This window comes from Periophthalmus magnuspinnatus, chromosome 12, assembly GCF_009829125.3.
Source record: "Periophthalmus magnuspinnatus isolate fPerMag1 chromosome 12, fPerMag1.2.pri, whole genome shotgun sequence".
Classification (NCBI taxonomy): Eukaryota; Metazoa; Chordata; class Actinopteri; order Gobiiformes; family Gobiidae; genus Periophthalmus; species Periophthalmus magnuspinnatus.
Window position 1 is genome coordinate 11,900,176 of NC_047137.1, and position 22,251 is coordinate 11,922,426.

At 37.4% G+C, this 22,251-nt stretch overlaps 1 protein-coding gene across 1 annotated transcript; it reads right to left on the minus strand.

Moving 5' to 3' along the window:
* Positions 1–692: 692 nt before the first annotated feature.
* Positions 693–21,608, minus strand: tmem230a (transmembrane protein 230a). The gene is made up of 5 exons (XM_033976327.2): positions 21,450–21,608; positions 20,190–20,433; positions 18,837–18,949; positions 15,724–15,846; positions 693–3,687 (listed from the first exon to the last, which is right to left on the minus strand). The coding sequence occupies exons 3-5, from the start codon at positions 18,939–18,941 to the stop codon at positions 3,547–3,549; spliced, it is 369 nt and encodes a 122-aa protein (XP_033832218.1). The 5' UTR covers positions 18,942–18,949; positions 20,190–20,433; positions 21,450–21,608; the 3' UTR covers positions 693–3,546.
* Between the last annotated feature and the right edge of the window lie 643 nt (positions 21,609–22,251).

A 22,251-nucleotide genomic window follows, 5' to 3' on the forward strand; every position in this document is an offset into this window, starting at 1 on the left:
TGAGGGATAATATGTAGCTAATAAAACAGTAATTGCATTTACTACAACATGATCTACTTACTATGGACCTGCCAGCTAATTGTTTTTCCTAAAGTTAGCGCAATATTCATTTAAGCATAGCCTAACTATTAGCCTCCCCACTCATATTGCCAATGCTTTCTTTTCCCACCAAATAATGTTGCAAATTATATGACGTCACACGTCATAGACTTTACAGAGAGCCTAACGTTAAACCAACGGAGATTTTAAAATGCTAAATACTAGCCTTAGCGTTCATTCAAACGTATTGTGAGACTATAGGATGATAGATGTATTTACCAGTAATGACGCGGCAGATTATCGGGTTGTTCTATCATGTTTTCATTTACATTTTAACAGTGTTTTGGCTAATATATCTCTATGAGAGTTTTGCACTATGGCCACAAACATGGCGGATTTCCATGGTAACAGTTTTCCTTTGACATTCCATCTCAAACTCTATTATAATCACAGTAATAGGGTTGTCAGTGTTTTGTTTTTTTATTATTATTATTATTATTATTATTATTTAGGACATAAACTTACCCTTAATGAACTCTTTGTTTATTCTTTATTGCCCCAACCCAATTTAGGAGTTGGCTTCTTGATGATTTTGGTTATTGCTTCAGCTGCATTACTTTGCAACAAGAAGTCTAAACAAGCCAGCATATTTTGTAAGACCTTCATTTTATTCCTAAAAGCATAAACAAACACAAGAAACCATCTTTTTAAAAATATACAGCTACATCACATGTGCTTTTTGTATAAGATAAGCTTCTATTTCATTCAAAAATATACTTTCTAACACCGCTAGAGCTGCTTACAAAATCAGATAGGAAAAACATGGGAGAATAATAGCCTGATATAAAGTAGTTTTGGCGTAGAGTTGTGTTTATCGTTGTGTATCTGGCTGTAGTAAAGAAAGAGCTTGTGTGCGCTCTCTCCCAAACGCAGAGAGCTGTTAGCATTTGAGTAGTGAGTAATTTGAAGAGGTATACACGGCGGTGGGATAGTGTACTGACATTTCCCATTCATTAAGTGTCTGCAGTACTGAGAGAGAGCGATACTACACAACAAGTCCCCATACCAAAACAGTGACCGGCTTATTTTGTTGGCTACATTCACTGAAAAGCATTACAGCAGCATTGCAGAGTAGGATAGGTATTTGAAGATGGACAGCGCCCCCTAGCATCAAATGATAGCAATAGAGAATCGAGGGAATTGTTTTTGCGATTTAGAATTAAGTTACAACAATGTTAAAAGACAACCATTCCCATCAGTGACATCCATGGAGTTAAGAATGATGAATAACTAGGGCTGCTGCCATAACGATTAACAACTCAAAACTAAAATATTGGATCTTTTGAAAGGTTAAAAGTTCTAACAAAAAGTCATCTCATGAATAGATAGTATTCACGTGATATCACAACATTGAAGAGCTTCTATAGTTTAGAAATGAGCTGGACGACAGGTCAGACTTCAGGTCAAACATGGTATTACAGTCACAACTGAACCAGAGTGGCCAGTGTTTTAAACTGTATATAGTCATTTTAGGTTTAAACCAACTGGATTTCAGCATCGAAACTGGCAACCCAAATGCTTTCTGATTGGATAATTGTCTTGAGAATGAAAACACCAAATTGTCACAAAATCAGTGGGACATTACATCTATTTTTTTTTTCTTTTTTTTTTTTGTAATTAAGAATAAATCAGCATTTCAATTGTTATCAGGGAAAGCTATATCTGATTTGAACATGCCTAGCTCATATCTGTGTCCCTAGATACATAGATACAGTTACATACAGTTCCTTTAAGCGATTAGATCAATATGGCAGCTTTGTGGACCCAATCATGTTGATTAACCAACTTGTGGATAATTCAAGTAACAGAGATATTAACCATTAACCAACGTTTTCATTGTAAAAGGCAGATTGTTGTTACTTTCCTGCCTTACAGCTCATTTTACAACCACAAGCTCTTTACAATGTCATGAGTGAACAAAGTCTACAACAATGAAAACATTCTCAAAGCTGATTGCTGCTTAAGTAGCAATTAAAACCTGAACCACAATAAATAATTAGCAGAATGAAAGGTGTATTATGTGGATTGGAGGTTGATGTACATTTTCTGCTGGGCTGACACAAGGAAAACCAAGAATAATATGTTTGTTATAGCAACAGACTTCTATAATAGTGAGATTGGTAACAAAACAGCAGTATTTTCAGTGTGCAACAATAGTATGAATTTGACCTTTTAGAGAGGGCAAAACAACAATTTAAAGGCGCTGTACCTGATTTTTACTGTCTTAATGCGAAAAACAGACCTAGTTTAAACAGTTAGCAGTGGTCATCCTAACATCCTAATTATTCAGTTTCAGTTTATAAGCTTCTTTCACAACTCTCTGTGTTTTGCCTTAACAGTAAAGCTAAAAACTAGCATGGTAACGCACACTGACAGATTATCGGACCATAAAACGCTTTCTAATTATAGATGCTATAGATGACAGTACACAGTGCAAATTTTGTGGAAAAATCAGGTACGGGGCCTTCAATAGGACAGCTAACATCTCATACTCAGGTTATTGCTACAAATATAAGTAAAAGGTCATTTCAGACAGCAGTGTAATCTTATAGACAGTAATCTTTTAGTTTCTAGTCAAAAAGTAGCAAAATATATAATTATTGCTTATAGATGTATGCATATTTGTAACTGAGCTCTGTTGTGAGTACATTTAAATTCTCAGGACAGCAAGCAGAGCAGGAGGTAGCAGAGCTTAACATGGTAAAATTCCACAAAGTAGATGGTATAAACTTGTGCGGAAGGTAAATCGTAAATTTAAGGTATGTGTAGAAAGATCATCGCAGCGTACTAAAGATCAACGTAAGGCTTTAAAAGGGGCACTCTGTAACTTTTCTGGCGCAGGGTATGCTACTTGCTTGTCTCCTTTTTGCAAGACAGATAAAGGCAAGACAGATAAGTTTAATGCCATACTGTGGAACTTTCCATACAAAGCTATAAGCAATTGGATTCTGCTTTAAGTTGACAAACGAATACGAGAATCACATTTCAGAACATGTTTGTACAGATCTAAACTACAGGGTTAGCAGTTTTTATGTAGAATTAAGAGTGTTTATCTGTGAAGGAAATTATAGTCCTTCAAAAATTGCAGTCTTTGCGATTTGCTAATTGCATCCATTGAAATTTCGATATGATTTTGATTTATCTTGCTGGCGTACAAGCTATTACAGTACAACCAGAAAAGTTACATAGTACAAATTTAACTTTGGACACCGTTTTGGTCTGATTTTACTCCTTAATATAACCTAGAAAAATTGGTTGCAGTTAAGATAATGCTAAAAACAAAACGTTACATGGTGGTACAAGGACGTGGATTTTGTGTGGGAGTGTAACATTTTAAGGCTGCATCAACCTTCACTATTTACAAAAAAAACAGCAACTGTGATTTTTGAATATGGCCAGCTGTAGAGCCCATCCTTATGCAGTCGAATGGAACTAGCGGTGCGGCAGCTAATCTCCAAAATCCGGGATGTCGTCAAAGGAGTAACCACGGTAACCTTTGGAGGCGTAGTAGGCAATTCTCAAATGGTAAAAGCCAGGGAGGAAGACCAGGCAGCCGATGATGATGACGGGGATGGTTCTGTCTGGATGCTGTGAAGACATAACAATAAAACTTATATATTCTTTTTCCAGCTATTATAAATTGCATTGGGAAATGGGTTAAACTACTCATTTTACTCATTAACTCTTATATTTAACTCTTATATTTAAGATTTAACTAAAATGTTCTTATGCCGCAATCAAGTGAATTCAGTGTGAAAGAAATACAATTGTTTTGCTGGGTTTCAGATGACATCACAATATTCTATAGGCTAATAATATTTAATACAGATGAGGGCAACTAAATTGTATATTGTTAAAATGCTGATTTTTGTTGTAATCCTGTGTCCAGTCATTAATAGCAATGATCCGGTTCAACATGTGTGAATTTACCTTTTGGATATTTCATGGCAAAATACAATGTGATCAATAGAGAAAAGTGGCTCTGGTTCCCATCTGAGAGTTTGACATTATCACGTCCTAGAATTTAAAAGCTAGGAATAAGCAAAGATAAGATAGCTAGATAGATATTGATCTCCGAAAAAGGAAATTCAGGCATTCATGTAGCTCATTCATACATTTCAAGAGCCGCCTGCCACTGCTGCTCTTGGGTGCAGCCAGGACACGATGGAGTGAGTGGGAGCAGGTATTTCTTTCATAGGTCGCATTCGTTTTCTAAAAAATACTGATGTGATTATTGCAGATGGAGGGAAGGAGCCTATGTAACTCTACGGAAGAAATACCAATCAATTTTTTTGTTTATTTTATTTATTTATTCAATGTTTTACCAGGTAAGTCAATTGAGAACATCTTTTCATTTGCAATAACGACCGGGCCATTTTTGGGTTTGGGAATTAATAATAGCACCACCTCCTGAAGCTATTGTGAGAAACTCATTTCACTTTATTTATACTGACAGAGAAGACCTTTAATTTTGTGCCAGTTTTTGCCGAAGAGCAAATTCCAACATAGAATTCTGACTTGTCCTTCAGACCTGATTAAACCACCAATAGCATTCGGCTCCAGTCAAATGAAGCTCATCAAGGCAGGAATTATAGGGGCAAATATGAAGCAGAGTTCCATATTTGGAATTTCAACTGCAACCAAAGAGCCAATCCTGAGCAAAGCTGTTGAAGGTAAACACCCCTTCCCGCCCGCACCGCTGGTTTAGCAGGGGGCAGGCGCTTAGCAACACTGTCAATCAAGCCTGTTGTTAAAGCTAGTGAGAGCGACCTTGGGAAAAGAACGCGCCTGATCACACAACCTATAAAGCAATATACTGGTGTTTTATATAAAGAGAAATACATGTATCCTGAATCGTGAAAGAACTTGCCATTGCCAGCCCCAATAAAAGGAGTATTTCTCTCCTTTAAACCTCCCCATTCACGAGGATTAAAAAGCCATATTGTCTAAAATCCACACTTGTTCCCTGCTTGCGGGGTTCATTTGTACGAGCGGTGACAGCTTGCACATGACACCAGCGAAAGTTCAAAGTGTGGAGAGGGAAATCCCGCTGGCAGCTCCACGCCTCAGACGCAGGTTTAAAGGAGACGCAGAGAGAACACACCAGAGCCTCAGTGTGCTCACAGCTCTGCACCTGCACACTGCCACAGACAGGGAGGGGAACAGGGGCTTTAAAGGGGATTATGTATGTAATCAGGGGATGTGGGGTTCATATATCATTTTATCAGAGGTGGGTCAGGTTAGCTATATTTTCTGCCACTTAATAATATTGCACTGGATTTATGTAGCACCTTTCAAGACATGTAAAGCACTTTACGTTGCATTATTCACTTAAAACAAATCAAACTTTATTTGTATAGCACTTGTCATATATTTGAAATGCAGCACAAAGTGCTTCACATTACAACAAGGACAACACTCCCTGTTTTATTCTTTCTGTCTCATTTCTGTATGTATGGAAAGAACAATGAACTTTCTAAAGGTTATAGTAATAAAATTGGAGTGAAAAGTTAGACATAAAAAACTAAAATTTAAAACATTAAAAGTTAAGTTTTAATTAAAAGCTCAACTAAAAAGACAAGATTTGAGTTTACTTTTAAAAATATGAAGACTGGCAGCAGACCTCAGGTCCTCAGGTAAACTGTTCCACAGACGGGGGCCGTAAAAACTGAATGATGTTTCACCATGAGTTTTACTTTGGACTCTTGGGGCAGTTCAAAGATGACTGCCTGAGGATCTAAGGGTCCGAGAGGGCTCATATTATAAAAACAAACCAGATGAATAAACAGGACTAAACCGGTACAAGCTTTATAAACCAATAAAAGTACTATAAAATCTATGCTGAAGCTCACTGGAAGCCAGTGCTGAGACTTCAGTTCTGATGTGACATGCTCTTTGTCCTTGTCAACACTCGTGCTGCAGACTTTTGTAGTAGCACTAGTGGTGCTGTAGTTTTCTTTGGAAGATCAGAAAGTAGAACATTACACTAATCAACATGGTTTGTAATAAATGCATGTATTAATGTCTCTGCACTGCCTTGAGAGAGAAATGGTCTGACTCTGGCAATATTTTTAGATGATAAAAAACAGCTTTAGAGACAGACCTAATGTGTGGCTCAAAGTCAAGCTCACTGTCAAAAATGACACCTAAATTCTTACCCTTTTCACAGGGGTTCAGTGAATAGGTTTGGAGCTTAGCTTTGAGCCTCTCTGGAGGAAGTTTGCTGCCATCCAGGACTTAATATCTAAACTGCAGAGTGTCGGCTTAGGTCATCAGGACATAGAGTTGGGTGTCACCTGCGTAACTATGAAAGTTAATGCAGTGTTTCCTGATGACCTGTCCTAAGAGTTGGACCTAAAATTGATCCTTGGGGAACATCACACTCCCACTACTAAAATAAATGCCATATTTGTTATTCACTCCACACTCATTTGTGGTAAGATATGATTGTAACCACAGCACTCTGGCCACTCTCCTGTACTTTGTGGGTCATTTTACTCTCATTTTTTGCATATAACTTAAGAGCAACAACAATTTAAAGAGTAAAAGCTTTCTACTGTGGTATTTCTCAGAAGGATACCAACAATTTCAAATAACGCTTCACAAATTACAATTCCACACTTCAAGTGTTTTCATTTATGTATGTATAATACAAAAAGTCAGTCAAAAAGAGACTTAGGGGTATGTCTCACCAGCCCGAGGGCATAAGATGGGACAGAGGAGGATGATTCACAGTTCATTCACCCCTCCGACAGGGGCACGTTCAGTCTCTCCTCCAGGCAGAACTAGCTCATTAATTCAACTGTTCTGATGAGAAGTAACACACAAAGCACAGGTGTCTACTGGCAACCAAACCAATTTATAAAGAAGAGGAGGTCTGCTCCTTCAGACTAGTGAAATTAAGTGATTCATTTTTAATAACTATGCTAACTTTCTTTTGAAATACTTTATGCCCTAAAACTTGGCCTATCTGACAAGTTGCTATTTTTTCTGAATAATAGTCAGTGTTGGAGGCTCTTTAGTAACCTTGATCTAAAGTTTGATATAATGGGCAAATGCTAGCATAATGCATGAGGCACTTCACAACAGATACTTCAAACTGATTAATATTCTATCTATATCCATTTAATCAAAGATCAGTTCAGTTCAGTTCATTTTATCCTTGGATTTTATATAGCGTCTTTCACAATACCCATTTTAATTTAGACTATACTTGTGGTGGTACGCAACTACTGTAACTAAAAAATAATATCACCTTTATGAGGTAAATAAAGAGTTCATACTTCACTATGATTGGTTATTCCACCCGTCACTGACTCAGACCTTAGAAAGGTTGAGGAGTTGGTGGAAAAAACGGTCTGTGTTTGAGACTATCATGATGTGACGATGTCACCAAAAGATACTGTCACATGGATGAGATCACAAATATTGGCATATAATGTCTATAAATGTGCTAAGTGTATAACAAATGCAACTTTATCCCTGTGGTCTTCTATGTCATGACACCACTAAATCTACAGAGGGCGCACTGTGCGCAGTCTGTATGGTTTGGCTTGGACATAGACGCACTTTCTCTGTAATTTAGCCCTTTGCAGTACACATTTGTGTTCTGTCTAAAAGTTTGCAGATTCTTTAAAAATTGTAATTGTAATAATGCTATAGACATGTTGTACTACAGAGCTAAAGACTGCTGCCTGAGTTTTTGCCAAAGTACTGCACTGAAGATGAAAAAGAACGATCACTGAAGTCCTAAAGAAGTGTCCACAATGCTGGACTAGTTACTTTACTAAAGAAGATTAGAGTGTGTTTGTGTCTCTGGGCAAGTCATTAATTGACCAACATTGTTTTTAGCTTGAACCTCAAAAATTGTGCAGTGAAACAAAGTTTGTTTAGCTGTGCTCCTCTGGAGGACTTTGAGCAAACAACAACCAACATGACAGGATTATTTTGGCTTTGTTCATCACCTGCGTCCCCTCCAGCCCAGTGCAGTATGTAGTCTGACAGTCACGTGGATTTATATATTTGTTACATGAGTTAATGCAACTAAATACATTTCCACCTTCCAAAATGCACTTTAACTATTACATGCTCATATCAAGTGAATAAACTTTTATGTGATTTAAGAGTTCTAGATGCCATATTTGGCATTTCCACTTCCCATTACTTATGCAAATTCAAAATGCACAATAAAAATAAAAAGAGATGGAAACACGACTTATCTGTCTTATACTTGTTCTGATACAGCTTAAGATCATTCTAAAGCTATTCAGAAAAGTTTCACTTCTATCCTGTGAATGTGACATTTTTAGGATCAATACCTGCTCAAATCCATTTCTAGTTTCGATACTAGTTTTATTATCAATTAGTATTTGATTTTCGATACTTTTGACAACACTAGCTGCCTATAAGATTAACGCTATATCAATTAATGCAGTCCTCAATTAATTATAGGTAGCAGTTCCGGTACATATATTTGACTGTTACTTTACTTTTACAGCTCAAATATAATGTAATAATATATTGAAACGCCAACCTCTTTCTTTTGGCTATGCTTTTTTCCCTTTAATATCAGAAGAATATAGTTTGGGCCACCTGCAGAGCCTCTAACCTCTCTACAGGTAAAGTTTAGCTCAAGACCAACTTCTATCGCGGTCAGGTTTGGGGGACATTTTCAAATACGAGTGTTTTTTTCAAGTGCAGTGTGTGGAGCTGCAGTCCTTCTCACTGGATTCGGGCTCATGAAAGCAGCCGGTGAACAATGCACAGTGGGGTTTACGGAGGCAACGTGAGGCAAAAAGCACAAAGCGAGAGCCTCCAACCAGCCACCGCGAGTCAGGGGAGTGATACACAGCGCCCACATAAAAGCACACAAAAAGGAGCGACAACTTCAGGAGTGCTGACACCGAAGTACCTTACAAAGACGGCACTGCCACAGTTTCAAATATATGCCCTGACACAATGGGCCGGATGTAATAGTAATAGTTTTCTCTTCTTTTAAAAATCATGATTTGGTATGAAGCATTATAGGTGGAAGGTTCAGTTCAACTCTCAAACAAGAAAGTTTGCATGTTCTCTCTTTGTGGGACTATGGGTGGGTTTCTCCAGGTGCTCAGCTTTCCATCATCAACTGTAAATATGCATGAATACATTAGGTTCCATCTGATAAATAGTCCAACATCTTGGCTCAAGATCTAACTGCATTGAAGAATGGGAAAAAATTTAGATGGGATAGTTAAGTACATCTTGACCTAAAGCAAAAAAATCTCTAAAATATCAAATTGAAAGATTGTGGTTACAAAGGAATTAACAACGTATTAACTGTGAACTATAATTAAACTCACAAAAACAGACAATACATTTAAATCAATATTATTGCTCTTCCATTATTCCAGTGTTCATCCTAATGGCTTCATTGAACCAGGACCTGCAGCATGCACTGGGTCAGTTTGCAGCCAAGTGTAAAGCGGCTGGGATGAGAATCACCTCCTCAAAATCCGAGGCCATGGTTGTCGGCCAGAAAAAGGCAGAAAAAGTTCAAGTTTAAGTATCTCAGGGTCTTCTTCATGATTGAGGGAAGAGTGAGACTGACATGTGGATCGGTGCAGCATTTGCAGAGATGCGGTCGCTGTATCGGAGTGTTTTGGTAAAGAAGGAACTGATTCAAGACAAACCTCTCGATTTACCGGTCAAACTATGTTCCTACACTCACATTTGGTCAGGAGCTTTGGGTACAAGGACAAGATCGCGGATATAATTGGTCAAAATGCATTTTCTCCGCAGGGTGGCTGGGTGCTCCCTTAGAGATAGGGTGAAGAGCTCAGTCACACAAGAGCTCGGAGTAGAACCACTGCTCCTCCACATCAAGAGGAGCCAGTTAAGGTGGCTCAGGCATCTGTCTCCTGGACGCCTCCCTGGAGTGGTGTTCTGGCATGTCCCACCGAGAGGAGGAGATTATTATTTTGAGTATCTCAGTCCAACTAGATACTAAAACATGTCTTTAAAGTATATGTAACATGGTATGAAGTACTTTCACACTGTTGACCTGCTGTCATTTTGTCTCTGCCCAGGGACTAAGATGAAAATGAGCTTATAGATAAATTTGGTCTGTGCAATACTTTACTGTGCAATGTCCCTAAACAAATGAAAATAAAAGTATTTTTTGTTCTGTCTTCTTTTGTGTTTTGGTTTGGGTTTTCTGTATTTTCCCAATTCTTCAGAAATGGGGATCTCTTTATCTCCTCTACCCTCTTCTTCCTCACCAAGAAAAGTTACATCACACACTTAACAAGCACTGCACAGATTGTCCACAGGATGGCACTGTTGGACATGGTTAGCTCTGCTCAGTAGCCCCCTTCCACTGACCAGAGAATCCAAAATATAGGCATGGACATATGCGTGAAATCAATTAGATCACTATATTCTCTGCATTATTTTGAACAGTCACATAACATCTACTGGCATGTTGTTTTCTAATGGCCAATCCACTAAACCCATCAGTTCACCTGGTTTGTAATTACAAAAAGTTAATTTTGTGTTAATTAGGATGATTTTTCATTTTGACTCTTTAATATTTTCTGCAGAGAGGTTACAATTCCATCATGAATATAATACAAATGACTACTGCACACTTCAGTCAATAAGCTTAAGTCAAAAAGCTGAAATAAGGAGTGCGCTGGTGACATCTACTGGCGATACTTTTTAGGACATTCACACTAGCTCCATTTTCTATTATACATTATTACATTTTGTTATTGGAAGATTTAAACCAGGGGAGTCCAAACCATGGCCTGGGGACCAAATGCAGCCCTTAGACCAATTTTTGCTGGCCCTCAGCCCGCTCACTTTATTGGTCCATATGGTCATAGGCAATACTTTTAACTGCAAATTGAAGTATGTGAACCACTACAACATCCTATTGAATTATGATACAGTCTTATTAAAGGTATAATGGCTCTGTCACAGTTAAATCCATCTTAAAGACTCTGTATCAACACTATTCTGTGGCCCAAATTAAATGCTTCAATAAATGGCCCTCAGTGAAAAAAGAACAGCCCTGTTTTAAACATTTGATCAAACATTTTGGTTAAACAAGCTATCTTGTTTCGACATTTATGAATAAGGAATAGTCCTGGTCAGTTCCCGGTTCAAGTCAGGCCGAGTCATTTCCATAGGCAGGCTTACTTTAACCAGGGCTGGGTTTTTGACCAGTAGTGCTGCGAGATTAATCATAATCTCCTAGTCCTAATATCAAAATCGCAATTGAAATAGTTGCACTGATTGCTACTACCGCTCTGCTATATGTCAAAGAAATGAATCCATATTTTTTGCACATATTGAACGATCCTAATTTTCAACTCAATTTCATATTGCCTTATTAAATGTTTTTAAAAATGCCTTTAAATATTAATTTCCTGAACTCAATACAGACTTTTCATTGCCATTTAAAGGAACTGTATGTACGCTCTATGCACAAAGAAAAAAAACAAACAAACATATTCTCATTATATGTACAGACCATGCCTCAAGTGACATTTCGGAACCTTCAGAATTCACTCACTGAGCTGTAGAGGCTGCACTAGCACTGATCAATGATTGGCTACAGGTGCTGGGGTTTAGGTTGTGAGGATTGTGATCAGTTCTTTTAGGTTTAAACCAACTGGATTTCAACAATTAAGCTGCAAACCCAAATGAAAGACAGTGAGGCTCATTCTGCTTTCTGACTGGACAATCACCTTGAGAACTAAAACACAAAATTATAAACAACTTGCCCATCAGGGATCAAATGTTTTTGTAATTGATAAATCAGCATTATAATTGTTATCAGTAAAAGCTATGTTTCATTTGAACATGTTTACCTCATATCCGGGGACACAGATAGGTCATAGTTATGAAATTTAAAAACAAAATCTTACAGAAAATAGTCAGATTTCTTCCTCCAAAGTCTGAACTCTTCTCAATACAAATACTTTTACAGACAGAGAATTGGCTGTAGACCTCTTGATTACAAACCCCATGCTGATCATTAACAATAAGTAATGACAGAATCTCAAATTGGATTAATTACACAGCCCTGATCGTGACAGTCCTTCCTCTAAACTAAGCTTTGGAAAATTCTGAATCTTCTTCCTCCCACACAAAACACAGCCGGCTCCCCGCGGCATCACCTTCTTGTCCTCCATCTTGTCATATCATGTCATTGTGTGGGCTAATTGGACAGTACCTACTTTTTCGCTACACAAATGCCAAGCTAGATAATGCTAGGAGTAAAAACAGAACAGAGCCTTCTAGTGTTGTCACGATACTGACATTTCAAACTCAATTTTGATGGTAAGGAATAGACTTGTGGCCTTATAACGCTATAATCCCTCAGTTGTCCAGGTATGTTCCATAGTGGTCCATGGGCGTATACTTGTCTATGTGTCTTATACTTGTTCTGATACAGCTCAAAATCATTCTAAAGCTATTAAAAAAAGGTTAATCTCTGACTTTTTTCGATACTAGTCTTAGTATCTGATTTTCTATACTTTTGACAACACTGCCATCTCATATCATGTCATTGTGTGTGCTAATTGGACTAAGCTACATAACGCTACGAGTAAATACAGAACAGAACCTCCCCATAAACATCTCAGATCACATTATTAACATGACATATGCTAGCTCTGGGAGTTTTGCATCAGGCCACAGAATTTGAGTGGGAAAAACCCAGCGGGAGATGTACTAGCTAGCGCGCCGCACGGCTATAAAATATCAACGTCATTAGCTATAACCGCACGCTGCCATTAGAATGCATGGGAGAGGAGGCAAAATGGCAGAAAGAACCGAAATGTCAAGACAAGGGCTAAATTAGAGCGATTTAAGCAGAGCGTTAAGTGCGGCGCGAGATGCTAATTATGGTCGGCTCGCTTAGGGGAGGCTTTGGGAGATGTGTGAAATGAATTGATGAAAAGAAAATGAAAGCGGTAAAAACAGATGCGATGTACTGTCATTTTTGGCGGTGTTCCCTTAAAACTACATCAACAAAGTAGTTTATGATCCCCAAAGGTTGTCATTAGCAGTGATAATAGATGTTTAAGTGTGCGCAAGAGTGGTTTATAGTGAAATAGGGCAAATGTGTCTCACTTTGTACATTAGCGTGTTAGCAAACTTTTCACACCAACCAAGGAAATGTCTGGAATTCCGATTACCAGTAGATCTAAAACAGGTCTTTAACAGGACTAACTGGATCATACCATGACTTTAAAGAGACGATATTTTACTTTTATGAGGTATTAACTGCTAACACATAACATATTTAGATGTTTAGACCTTGTTTTGAAAATGCTGTATTTGCTGAGAACGACGTATTTACATGTTTCGTAAGTTTCACTTTAATTTTTGTTGCTGCAATTCCCCCTTCCCGTTGCTCTCCACACTAAGTCACTCCCCTTTCAGAGCGCTATCACAGCACAGTGTGCATCTCGCTAATGAAACTACTGCACATCGCATCAGGTTTGTCAAGTTTGTGTGTACACTTTTGTATCATCCTGTTGTATATTTATGGAGAATTGCGGTGTGGGAGCATGGATGATGTAGGATTGTGGGCTGAGCTGCTAACCATAAGGAGGTCTGAATAGGGCCCGTAAGAGATCACTAAACTTTGAAGAGGGAGCAATGTTATAACATAGTAGAAAGCTAAAAAACATGACTGACTCATAAACATAGGGTTCCAAAATGCTGTGTAGCATTTTTAAGAATAAAAACAGTGTAGCCCACATGAAAATCCACTAGGAAGAGAATCAGTTCTGCAGGTTTGAACAGGAAGTCAATGGACCTGTTTCTATTATTAAAATCACACCATGTAACTTTTTAGCCTGAAAATAGAGTAACCCCCCACCCGAAGTGAAAAGGATGTGTCGTTACTTTGAGTGGGCTTGCATCTCCACAATCCTGACTCCTCCTGCTTGTTTAAATGGAAATGTTGTTCCTTTGGCTATAATCTTCCACTGTACGGCATAACATACAGTTTGTTTGTTTTACATTGCCATTATGTGCAGCAATTTGGAAACTCTGCTGTTTATAAAATGTGCTATCCAAATAAACTTGGATTGGACTGGATAATACTCATCTATCTCCATACAGAATGTTCCGAAGTATGGCTTTAACTTTCTAATTTCCATAGAATGATGGAGGTTAGTGTTAAGGAAGGAGTTACAGTGTTATTGTAAGCTGCCTTAGATAAATGTTGCTCTTTACAATTAACAAAATATTAAATAATTATGTATGTATCTTAAAAGTTTAATATTCAGAAAAGGCATATTTTAACTATTCATTGCAGTTAATCACTTCAAGCAATTGCTGTCTTTTCAACATACTTTCATTTAATTTTCATTTTTTTGTGATTCAAAATGCGCAAATTAATAAAAAAAAAAATAGAGTAACTCTTCAGAACAACTTTGAAAGAGAATTGTATCTTGTCACTCCTCCGTGTAAACACTAAATAATAAATGTTGTCATTAGGCTGCCGACAGAAAAAACAAGTGTTTCAAAGCAAAGCGGCTTTCCTTTTCTCTACCTCCACAATGTAAACACAAATTCATCTTCAGAGGAGGGATTAGAGGCTCAACTAGCAACAGACACAAGCTGTTTGTCACCCATGGATTTTAGGAGGAGTTCTAAGAAGTTACGAGGCAAAACAACTACGCCCTGCTGCTCTGGAGACAGCGATTACACTCACAGTGACAATTTGTGTTATGTAACTTTCTACACTAGTTTCGGATGTAGTAATGGACCCTTTAAAAGTTTGTACACAAAAACATTCTAAATACTAGAATGGAGCTAAATGGAAGCAAAAGTGAAGTGGAGCACAATGGAATTTCAATTAGGAAACTGGGATTAAAGAGAGTTTAGGTTTTTTGTTTTTGTTTTTTTAATCTTTTTAAAATGTTACAGCATTGTTCCCTTATTAAAAACATGTCTGAACAGGTTTTATGTTTTGAGTAATTTAGCAATATATCCCGGGCACTATTCAAATTCTCCCCTTACCCTTACGGTTAACAGAACAAGCCTGAAGACTCAGCCCACAAGAATACGTCATCCATGCTCCCACACGGCTATTTTCCATAAATGTATAATTTAATTGAATATTTAATTGAATATTCAAGACACTAAAAGTTAACATGGTGGTCTAAATATGTTATGTGTTAGCAATTAATATGCCATAGAAGTGTGCAACCTCCCCTTTAAAGACACTTACAATTTGTATTTTTGATGAAGGCAAAATCCAGATTTATATTTTTTTACTGGTCAAATACAGACAGAAATGTAGACCCCCCCAGTAGTTTTTCATTTACAGATGTACAGATATTACTTTACCACATACCTTACCTTAAAAACTGTTTTGAGGCTCCATCATTTGTAATATTAAACCAAATTGATTAAAAATTGTTCCTTTTTTGTTATAAATCATTGAAATGTTTAAAATCCTTAGTATCTGGATTTGAGGTCATTTAATCAATGGAAATGTTTTACATGTACATAATTTGCCTCCAGACGCTTTCACTAGAGCATTTTGAGCAGTCTTATGACAGAGCATTTTAAAAGGTCTACTGTGAAAATAGTTGTGAAAAAGAGAAGTAGAATCACCTCGACTTGTATGGTGCCGGAAAGAAGAAGAGCCCCGAAGAGGATCAGCAGAGAGCCAATCAGGAAGAGGAAGATGGCCAGAGCGATGGCTTTATAAGGGACTTTGGGTGGGCTCCGCTTGAACTAGAAAACAAAAGGAAACATGAACATGAGTCACATTTGAAAATAGACATAAGATAAAGGGCTGCACGTTTTTTGGGGGGAAAAGAATCAAATTAATCTTCCTGTATTTGTGATTTATGATTACATATCAAGATTCAGCTAAAAAATACCCACTTTAAACACATCCAGGAGTGTTTTGAGAAATGATTCGCCTGTGGCTCTGTGGCTGCAAACCTTAAATAAGACTCATATACTTATTTCTACAGGTCAAAACTACAGAATGAGCTGTTTTATTGTTCACAAAGGAACTTTTATTATCGCAGTTTGTAAATTGCCATTTTGATTCAATTTCAATTCATCTTGCAGTCTTAGTTATAGTTTCTTATTGGTAATTTAAAATGTGAACAAGGTTTAAGTTGGAAAAAAAAATGTGAATTGAAGTACCATTAAGAGCTCAGGCTTCATACACCACTTTTAACAAGGATCCAATATGTTTTCTAGCAGGGGGCACTAATCAGTAAGCATTTGCCATCAGAGCAGAAGACAAGACACTTTGACATTTCCCTGCAGAAAAATCACCACACGACATGTTCACTATGGCAATGGCAAAAACATCCATTCCTACTGTGAGTGAGGTCACCTTTCCACAAATCTGACCTGTAATTTGCTTATCACATGAAGATAGCTATCATTTAATCATATTGTGGAACATTACAAGCAAAACCAGAACATCTCCACAGAGACCAGCAGGTGGCGTAACCTTCACTAAAACATTACAAAGTGCATCCTAAAATTTAAGAAGATACTTACAGTCTCACTAGTACAACTGGCTTGGCTCACAACTGCATAATAAGTCAGTTCATAGTTTATAATTTATGTGACAATAGAGTAATGAATGGTAGGGTTGTCAAAAGTATCAAAAATCAGATACTAATTCATTTGAGCAGGTATCGATACTAAAAAAGTCACATTCACAGGACAGAAATGAACCTCCTGAATAGCTTTAGAATAATCTTTAGCTGTATCTGAACAAATATAAGCCCACATAGACTAGTCTACCCACATGGATCGCTATGGAACCTACTTGGACGACTGAGGGATTACACAGATATAAGGCCACATGGTGATATAAAAGAAAGTACTATGGTCTAATGTTGAATATCACATTATATTGTTTAAAGAGAGGTTGTTTTCTATTATCATTATGGTATCAGAATTGGTATTGAGTATCGAGTCTATTCCTTAGTATCAAAATCGAGAAATCTTAGCATCGTGACAACACTGGTTCATTCTCAGTTCAGTAAGATAATGCATAATATAATATAATACAATACTGAATAGATATATGTCTGGAGTAATTTGCTTTTATCAGTGAAATCCTGCTACCAACGCCAACGCTTCACTTTACTGAGGCAGAACGATCTTGCTAAGAAAGTGTAAACTTGGCACTGAAACCTAACACTGCATCTTTGAATAAACCCACAATTAAAACTATATTATGCTTATTTTCATTTCAATTTGTTAACTCTAAGAAACGCAGGACTTGTTTGTTCTTGGCGTCAGCTCAAATAATCAACAAACACGATGCAAACACGGAGGTAAACACAAGACAGAGCAGACAGCTGGGGTAGATTCTCACTAGGGGTTGGTGCGCCCGCTAACGAATTAATTATGGGATTTCCTTCTAATTATTCATGGGAGACACAGTGAGGTGCAGATAATTAGCAGCTGCAGAGTGAGTGCGAAAGACTGAATGAGTCAAAATAGTTCAGAGACCGAGACAGAGCGTGTATCATAATGAGGAGGAGCATCATTTATATAACTTGTTAAAATCACGCTAACAACGTACAGGCACAAAGGTAAAGTGTTTTGCTCAAGGATACAACAAAAGTATGCTCTGCCACTAATAGTAATAGCTGTTATAGTAAAGTTTAAAATTAAATAGTTGAGGGAGTGTGTATTCTAATGAGGAGGAGAATAATTTACATAACTTGTTCGAAACTTGTTCAAAAAGTAACGCTAACAATGTAGAGGTGCAGGGGTAAAGTCTGCTGCCCAAGGACACAACAAAAATATGCGCTGTCGGAAATAATAATAATTGCTGTTTGTGGTAGTTTACAATATAATAGTTTGTTTTTTTTACAGAGATGTTCAAATTTTCCTTACAGTTTTATGCATTATTTAATCATTCATAGGCTAGTTGTCCTGGGGTAGATTTGTAGATGTGTCAGTCTGCACCAGTGGGTTTGAGTGTCGTAATAATAATAATAATAATAATAATAATAATAATAATAATAATAATAATAATAATAATAATAAGAAGAAGAAGAAGAAGAAGAAGAAGAAGAAGAAGAAGAAGAAGAAGAAGAAGAAGAAGAAGAAGAAGAAGAAGAAGAAGAAGAAGAAGAAGAAGAAGAAGAAGAAGAAGAAGAAGAAGAAGAAGAAGAAGAAGAAGAAGAAGAAGAAGAAGAAGAAGAAGAAGAAGAAGAAGAAGAAGAAGAAGAAGAAGAAGAAGAAGAAGAAGAAGAAGAAGAAGAAGAAGAAGAAGAAGAAGAAGAAGAAGAAGAAGAAGAAGAAGCACATTTCATTAGTAAACAATGAAAAATAGAGACATTAAAAAGGCTGCAGTTGTAGCAAGAGGCACATGCAGGAGCTTAACACAAGATGGCAGTGACAGGAGTTCAGTGTTGACAGGTCTGATTAGGACTCAACGCTTTAGATGTGAGCGGAATAAATGATATCTGGAGCTTTCCCTGATTGTTGCTGGGAGAAGACTGCCTGAGCTTGCTCAATGACACAACTACAGAGTCCACTGGTTGGAGATGGAGTCAAATCCGCCAAGCTTTGAGTTTGTGGGCGAACAATCTGACCACTGAGCCACTGCCACAACATATTGGGTAAGTGTGTGTGTTTGTGTGTGTGTGTGTGTGGGCAAGGGGCATCTCTAACAACGTGCTAACCTATAATTACGAGTTACAAAAGAATACTGCATTGCGAATAATGTGTGTTACCTGTAGGTCTATGTAACCATCATCATCTGCTGCCAGCCGGGAGTACTTGACCTTGTTGTTGGATGGCCCAGCGGTTAGCATGGTGCTACGAGTGGCCTTTAGCATTGTCTAGTCTGCAACAAGACAGAAAAGGAGAACTTAAAGTTAAAATGTGATAAATGTGATTAGTTTGTTAGAAAAGTTATTTTAGGGAATTGTGCACTTTCCAGAAAAGTCTAACACTTCCCAAGATAATGAAGCATTAGAAGTGATCGATGATGACCTGACTCAAGGCACTGATTTAATGTTGTTTTAAATTTGCATAATTGTAATATTCTGTGCCAGACCTCATCTCTTAAAGCTTTAACAGGTATTATTTAAATACACAGGCTTTGAGTTTCAGGGGGCAGCTACAGGCCTCCAATTAGATGTGGATGTTACTCAGTGTACTTCAATAACAGCAGTGGTGCAATGACATTTAAATGCCAAACAAACCTGTTTCCATAAATAAGCTGAATCTGAATTGACAGATGAGAATGCTTTTTTTTTTTTTTACACAATCTGATTGAAAACTTTTTTTTTTTATTTGAAAGTACTGTCACAAGGTGGCAGTGATATCAGGGCTATGACATTTCTGACCAAACAGTTGCCCACACAGACCTGGTCTAGACATTGTCCATTCGTAAAACTCCTTAAGTAACAGAGCCACTTGTGCGTTTCTCATTAACAGAAAGTACAAGAGTATTTTTTTTTGGCAAAAAAAAACACAGATCTTTCTGATTTTTAAAACGTGCATAGCTTTATTTAAGTTTAAACAATTGTCTCCAAGGAGATGTTTTGGCTTTTCCAGGAATGTTCTATAGTAGGGTATTAAACGTGTGTATCGATTGTTTATATATATAGGTGTTTTTATTGTGCAGATGTGACCTGACTTGGCCTGGTGACACCCCCTGCTGTGGCAACGCAATAACATCACCATGGACATGAGCATGTGGCATACCTCCAGCAGAAAAGTTACACAGTGTAGGGGTGCCCAAACTTTTCGGGCCAGGACCCCCAAAATAACAGTGTGACCAACTCCGATGATGTTTGTCTTGATTTCTAGTTGTAAAACGTTTAAATCAGCTCGAACTGTGTTTATTTGAGTAGTTCTTTGTGTTTTGTTTTTTTTATCTAATATCATGAAAATATCATCTTTTAATACAAATACAGTGTTATTGGTTAAAAACAGTATTTCACTGTGCAAATTAGAACCTGTGAGACTTGGCCTTTGTTGCCCCACCAGGAAAATGTCACTTACAGCCTTCAGAGTTTAAGCCCTCAGACTGAACAAGTGCTTTATGACAGCATACTTTCCCCTTGCCTCGTACTTACTACTGCATCCAGCCACAGACCTCAGTGGCTCCCCCTTCTGTCATGTCTCGGGCGGCTCAGGGGAGTGTGATGAGGTCCAACGTGTGTTTACTGTCACCAGAGCCAAAGGGTGAAAAACGATTGTGGTCTCCCCTTCTCTCTGTCCCTCTCTCAAAAGCGTGCTGTTATAAGGTAGCTGTCACATGCACTCACACAGGCCTGTGCTCACAGGGAATGCAGACTAAGACACTGCAACAGGAGGATACTGCAAAGAAAGAGAGAGGAAGTTTAGAATGGTTTTACTCTTTGGAGAACAGAAATGACCTAAGGAGAGCTTATCGGGCATCGGTTTCTCTGAATTCTAAACAAACAGTATCGGCATCAGCCATGAAAAAACCCATATCGGTCGATCTTTCACTACTAGTATTACTACTACGACCTTTTACGACCAGTGACTGCTCCCTTAACAACAATATCTAATTGTTACATGAAATTTTGTAGAAAGGATTTTTAACTTGGCCAACTACTACTACAGTTACTTTACTACTACTATTAAAGTTACTACTATAACAGTTACTATTACTATTACAGTTACTACTGCGACTACAGTTGCTACTACAATTACTATAGTTACTATTACAGTTACTTCTATTACTACACTTACTTTACTACTACTATTACAGTTACTTTACAACTACTATTACTGTTACTACTGCTATAGTTACTACTATTATTACAGTTACTACTCCTACTATTATAGTTACTACTACAACTGCAGTTACTTTACTACTACTATTACAGTTACTATTACTACTACTATTACAGTTACTATTACAGTTACTACTACAGTTACTACTTGTACTACTTCTTGAGTGCTATTATGTTGTCTTCCAATTAAGACGGCAGTTTAGAGGTAATATACTGATAATAGAGAACATTAACTAGCCTAATTTGTGTAAACAAGCACGGTTTGCTAATCCACGTGGAATACAAAGTAAGCAGCTAATCACTGTCAACAGCTAATTAGCATAATGTTTGCATAGACTACTGTCCAGGAGGATAACAGACATTGCAGCTCAGATTTGCAATAAAACCCTTCAAACAAATTTAGGCATACGTTTTTACCCAATCTGTCTTCATACTAAAGCTAATGTGAGTGTAAACTATATGAGATTAGCAGTTCACGTGTTGTAAACGAGCTGCAGATGACGTATTAGAAAAAGATAGCGAGTTATCGTGTTAAAATCGTGATTTGCTCGCGTTGTAAAGTGCATGTCTCACCCGTACAGCTGCTCAGAGGAGAGTAGAAGGCACTGGGAGTGAGATTTAATGGAAATAATGACGGGATAAATCAGGAACACAGGCACCGTACTGTTTTCTTTGAGAACTTGTGACGCTTCCTTGTTTTGGTGCAGTGCGCATGCGTGGATCTCGTGTCCTGGTGGGACTCACGAGGGAGATTTTAAGAATAGATCCATCCCACTTTTAGTTGTACTGCACACACCTGTAACTCGTCCCACTTATAGAGAATTTCCAACCTATAATCTGCAAAAAAAATAAAAATAAAATAAAAAATAAATAAAAATGAATTAATAAAAAAAAATATAAATGGGTGGCAGCCAATTCAGTTACATTTACTCAGTTAGGCCTACATACTTGAGCAACGTTTTAAAGAAATTGTAACTCTCAGAGCATTTTTCTAGCACCATACTTTTACTTGTGGTTATTATATTGTTAATTGAAGTAACAGCGCTCTTGTAGCAGGTTCATGTGTGTGCTTTAATTTTCCCCTTACACAAGAGGTTCCTCTTTCCACTGTAAATCTACAAGTGACAAAAGCTTTATATGAAATTATTTGAACATTTGTTTTTCCTGCACCGCTTCTTCTGATATCATTTAGTTTAGCTGTCTTTAAAATTACTTTATCAAATTATAAATCAGGTGTTACGTCCCCACAGTTACTCTTGAAATTACTCTTACTTGAGTAGTACTTTTCACATTTTTATTTTATTTTTTTTTACTTTTACATGAGTAATTTCTTCAACAATTATCTTTCTGTTCTTCCAGGTTTATCTGCTGTGAT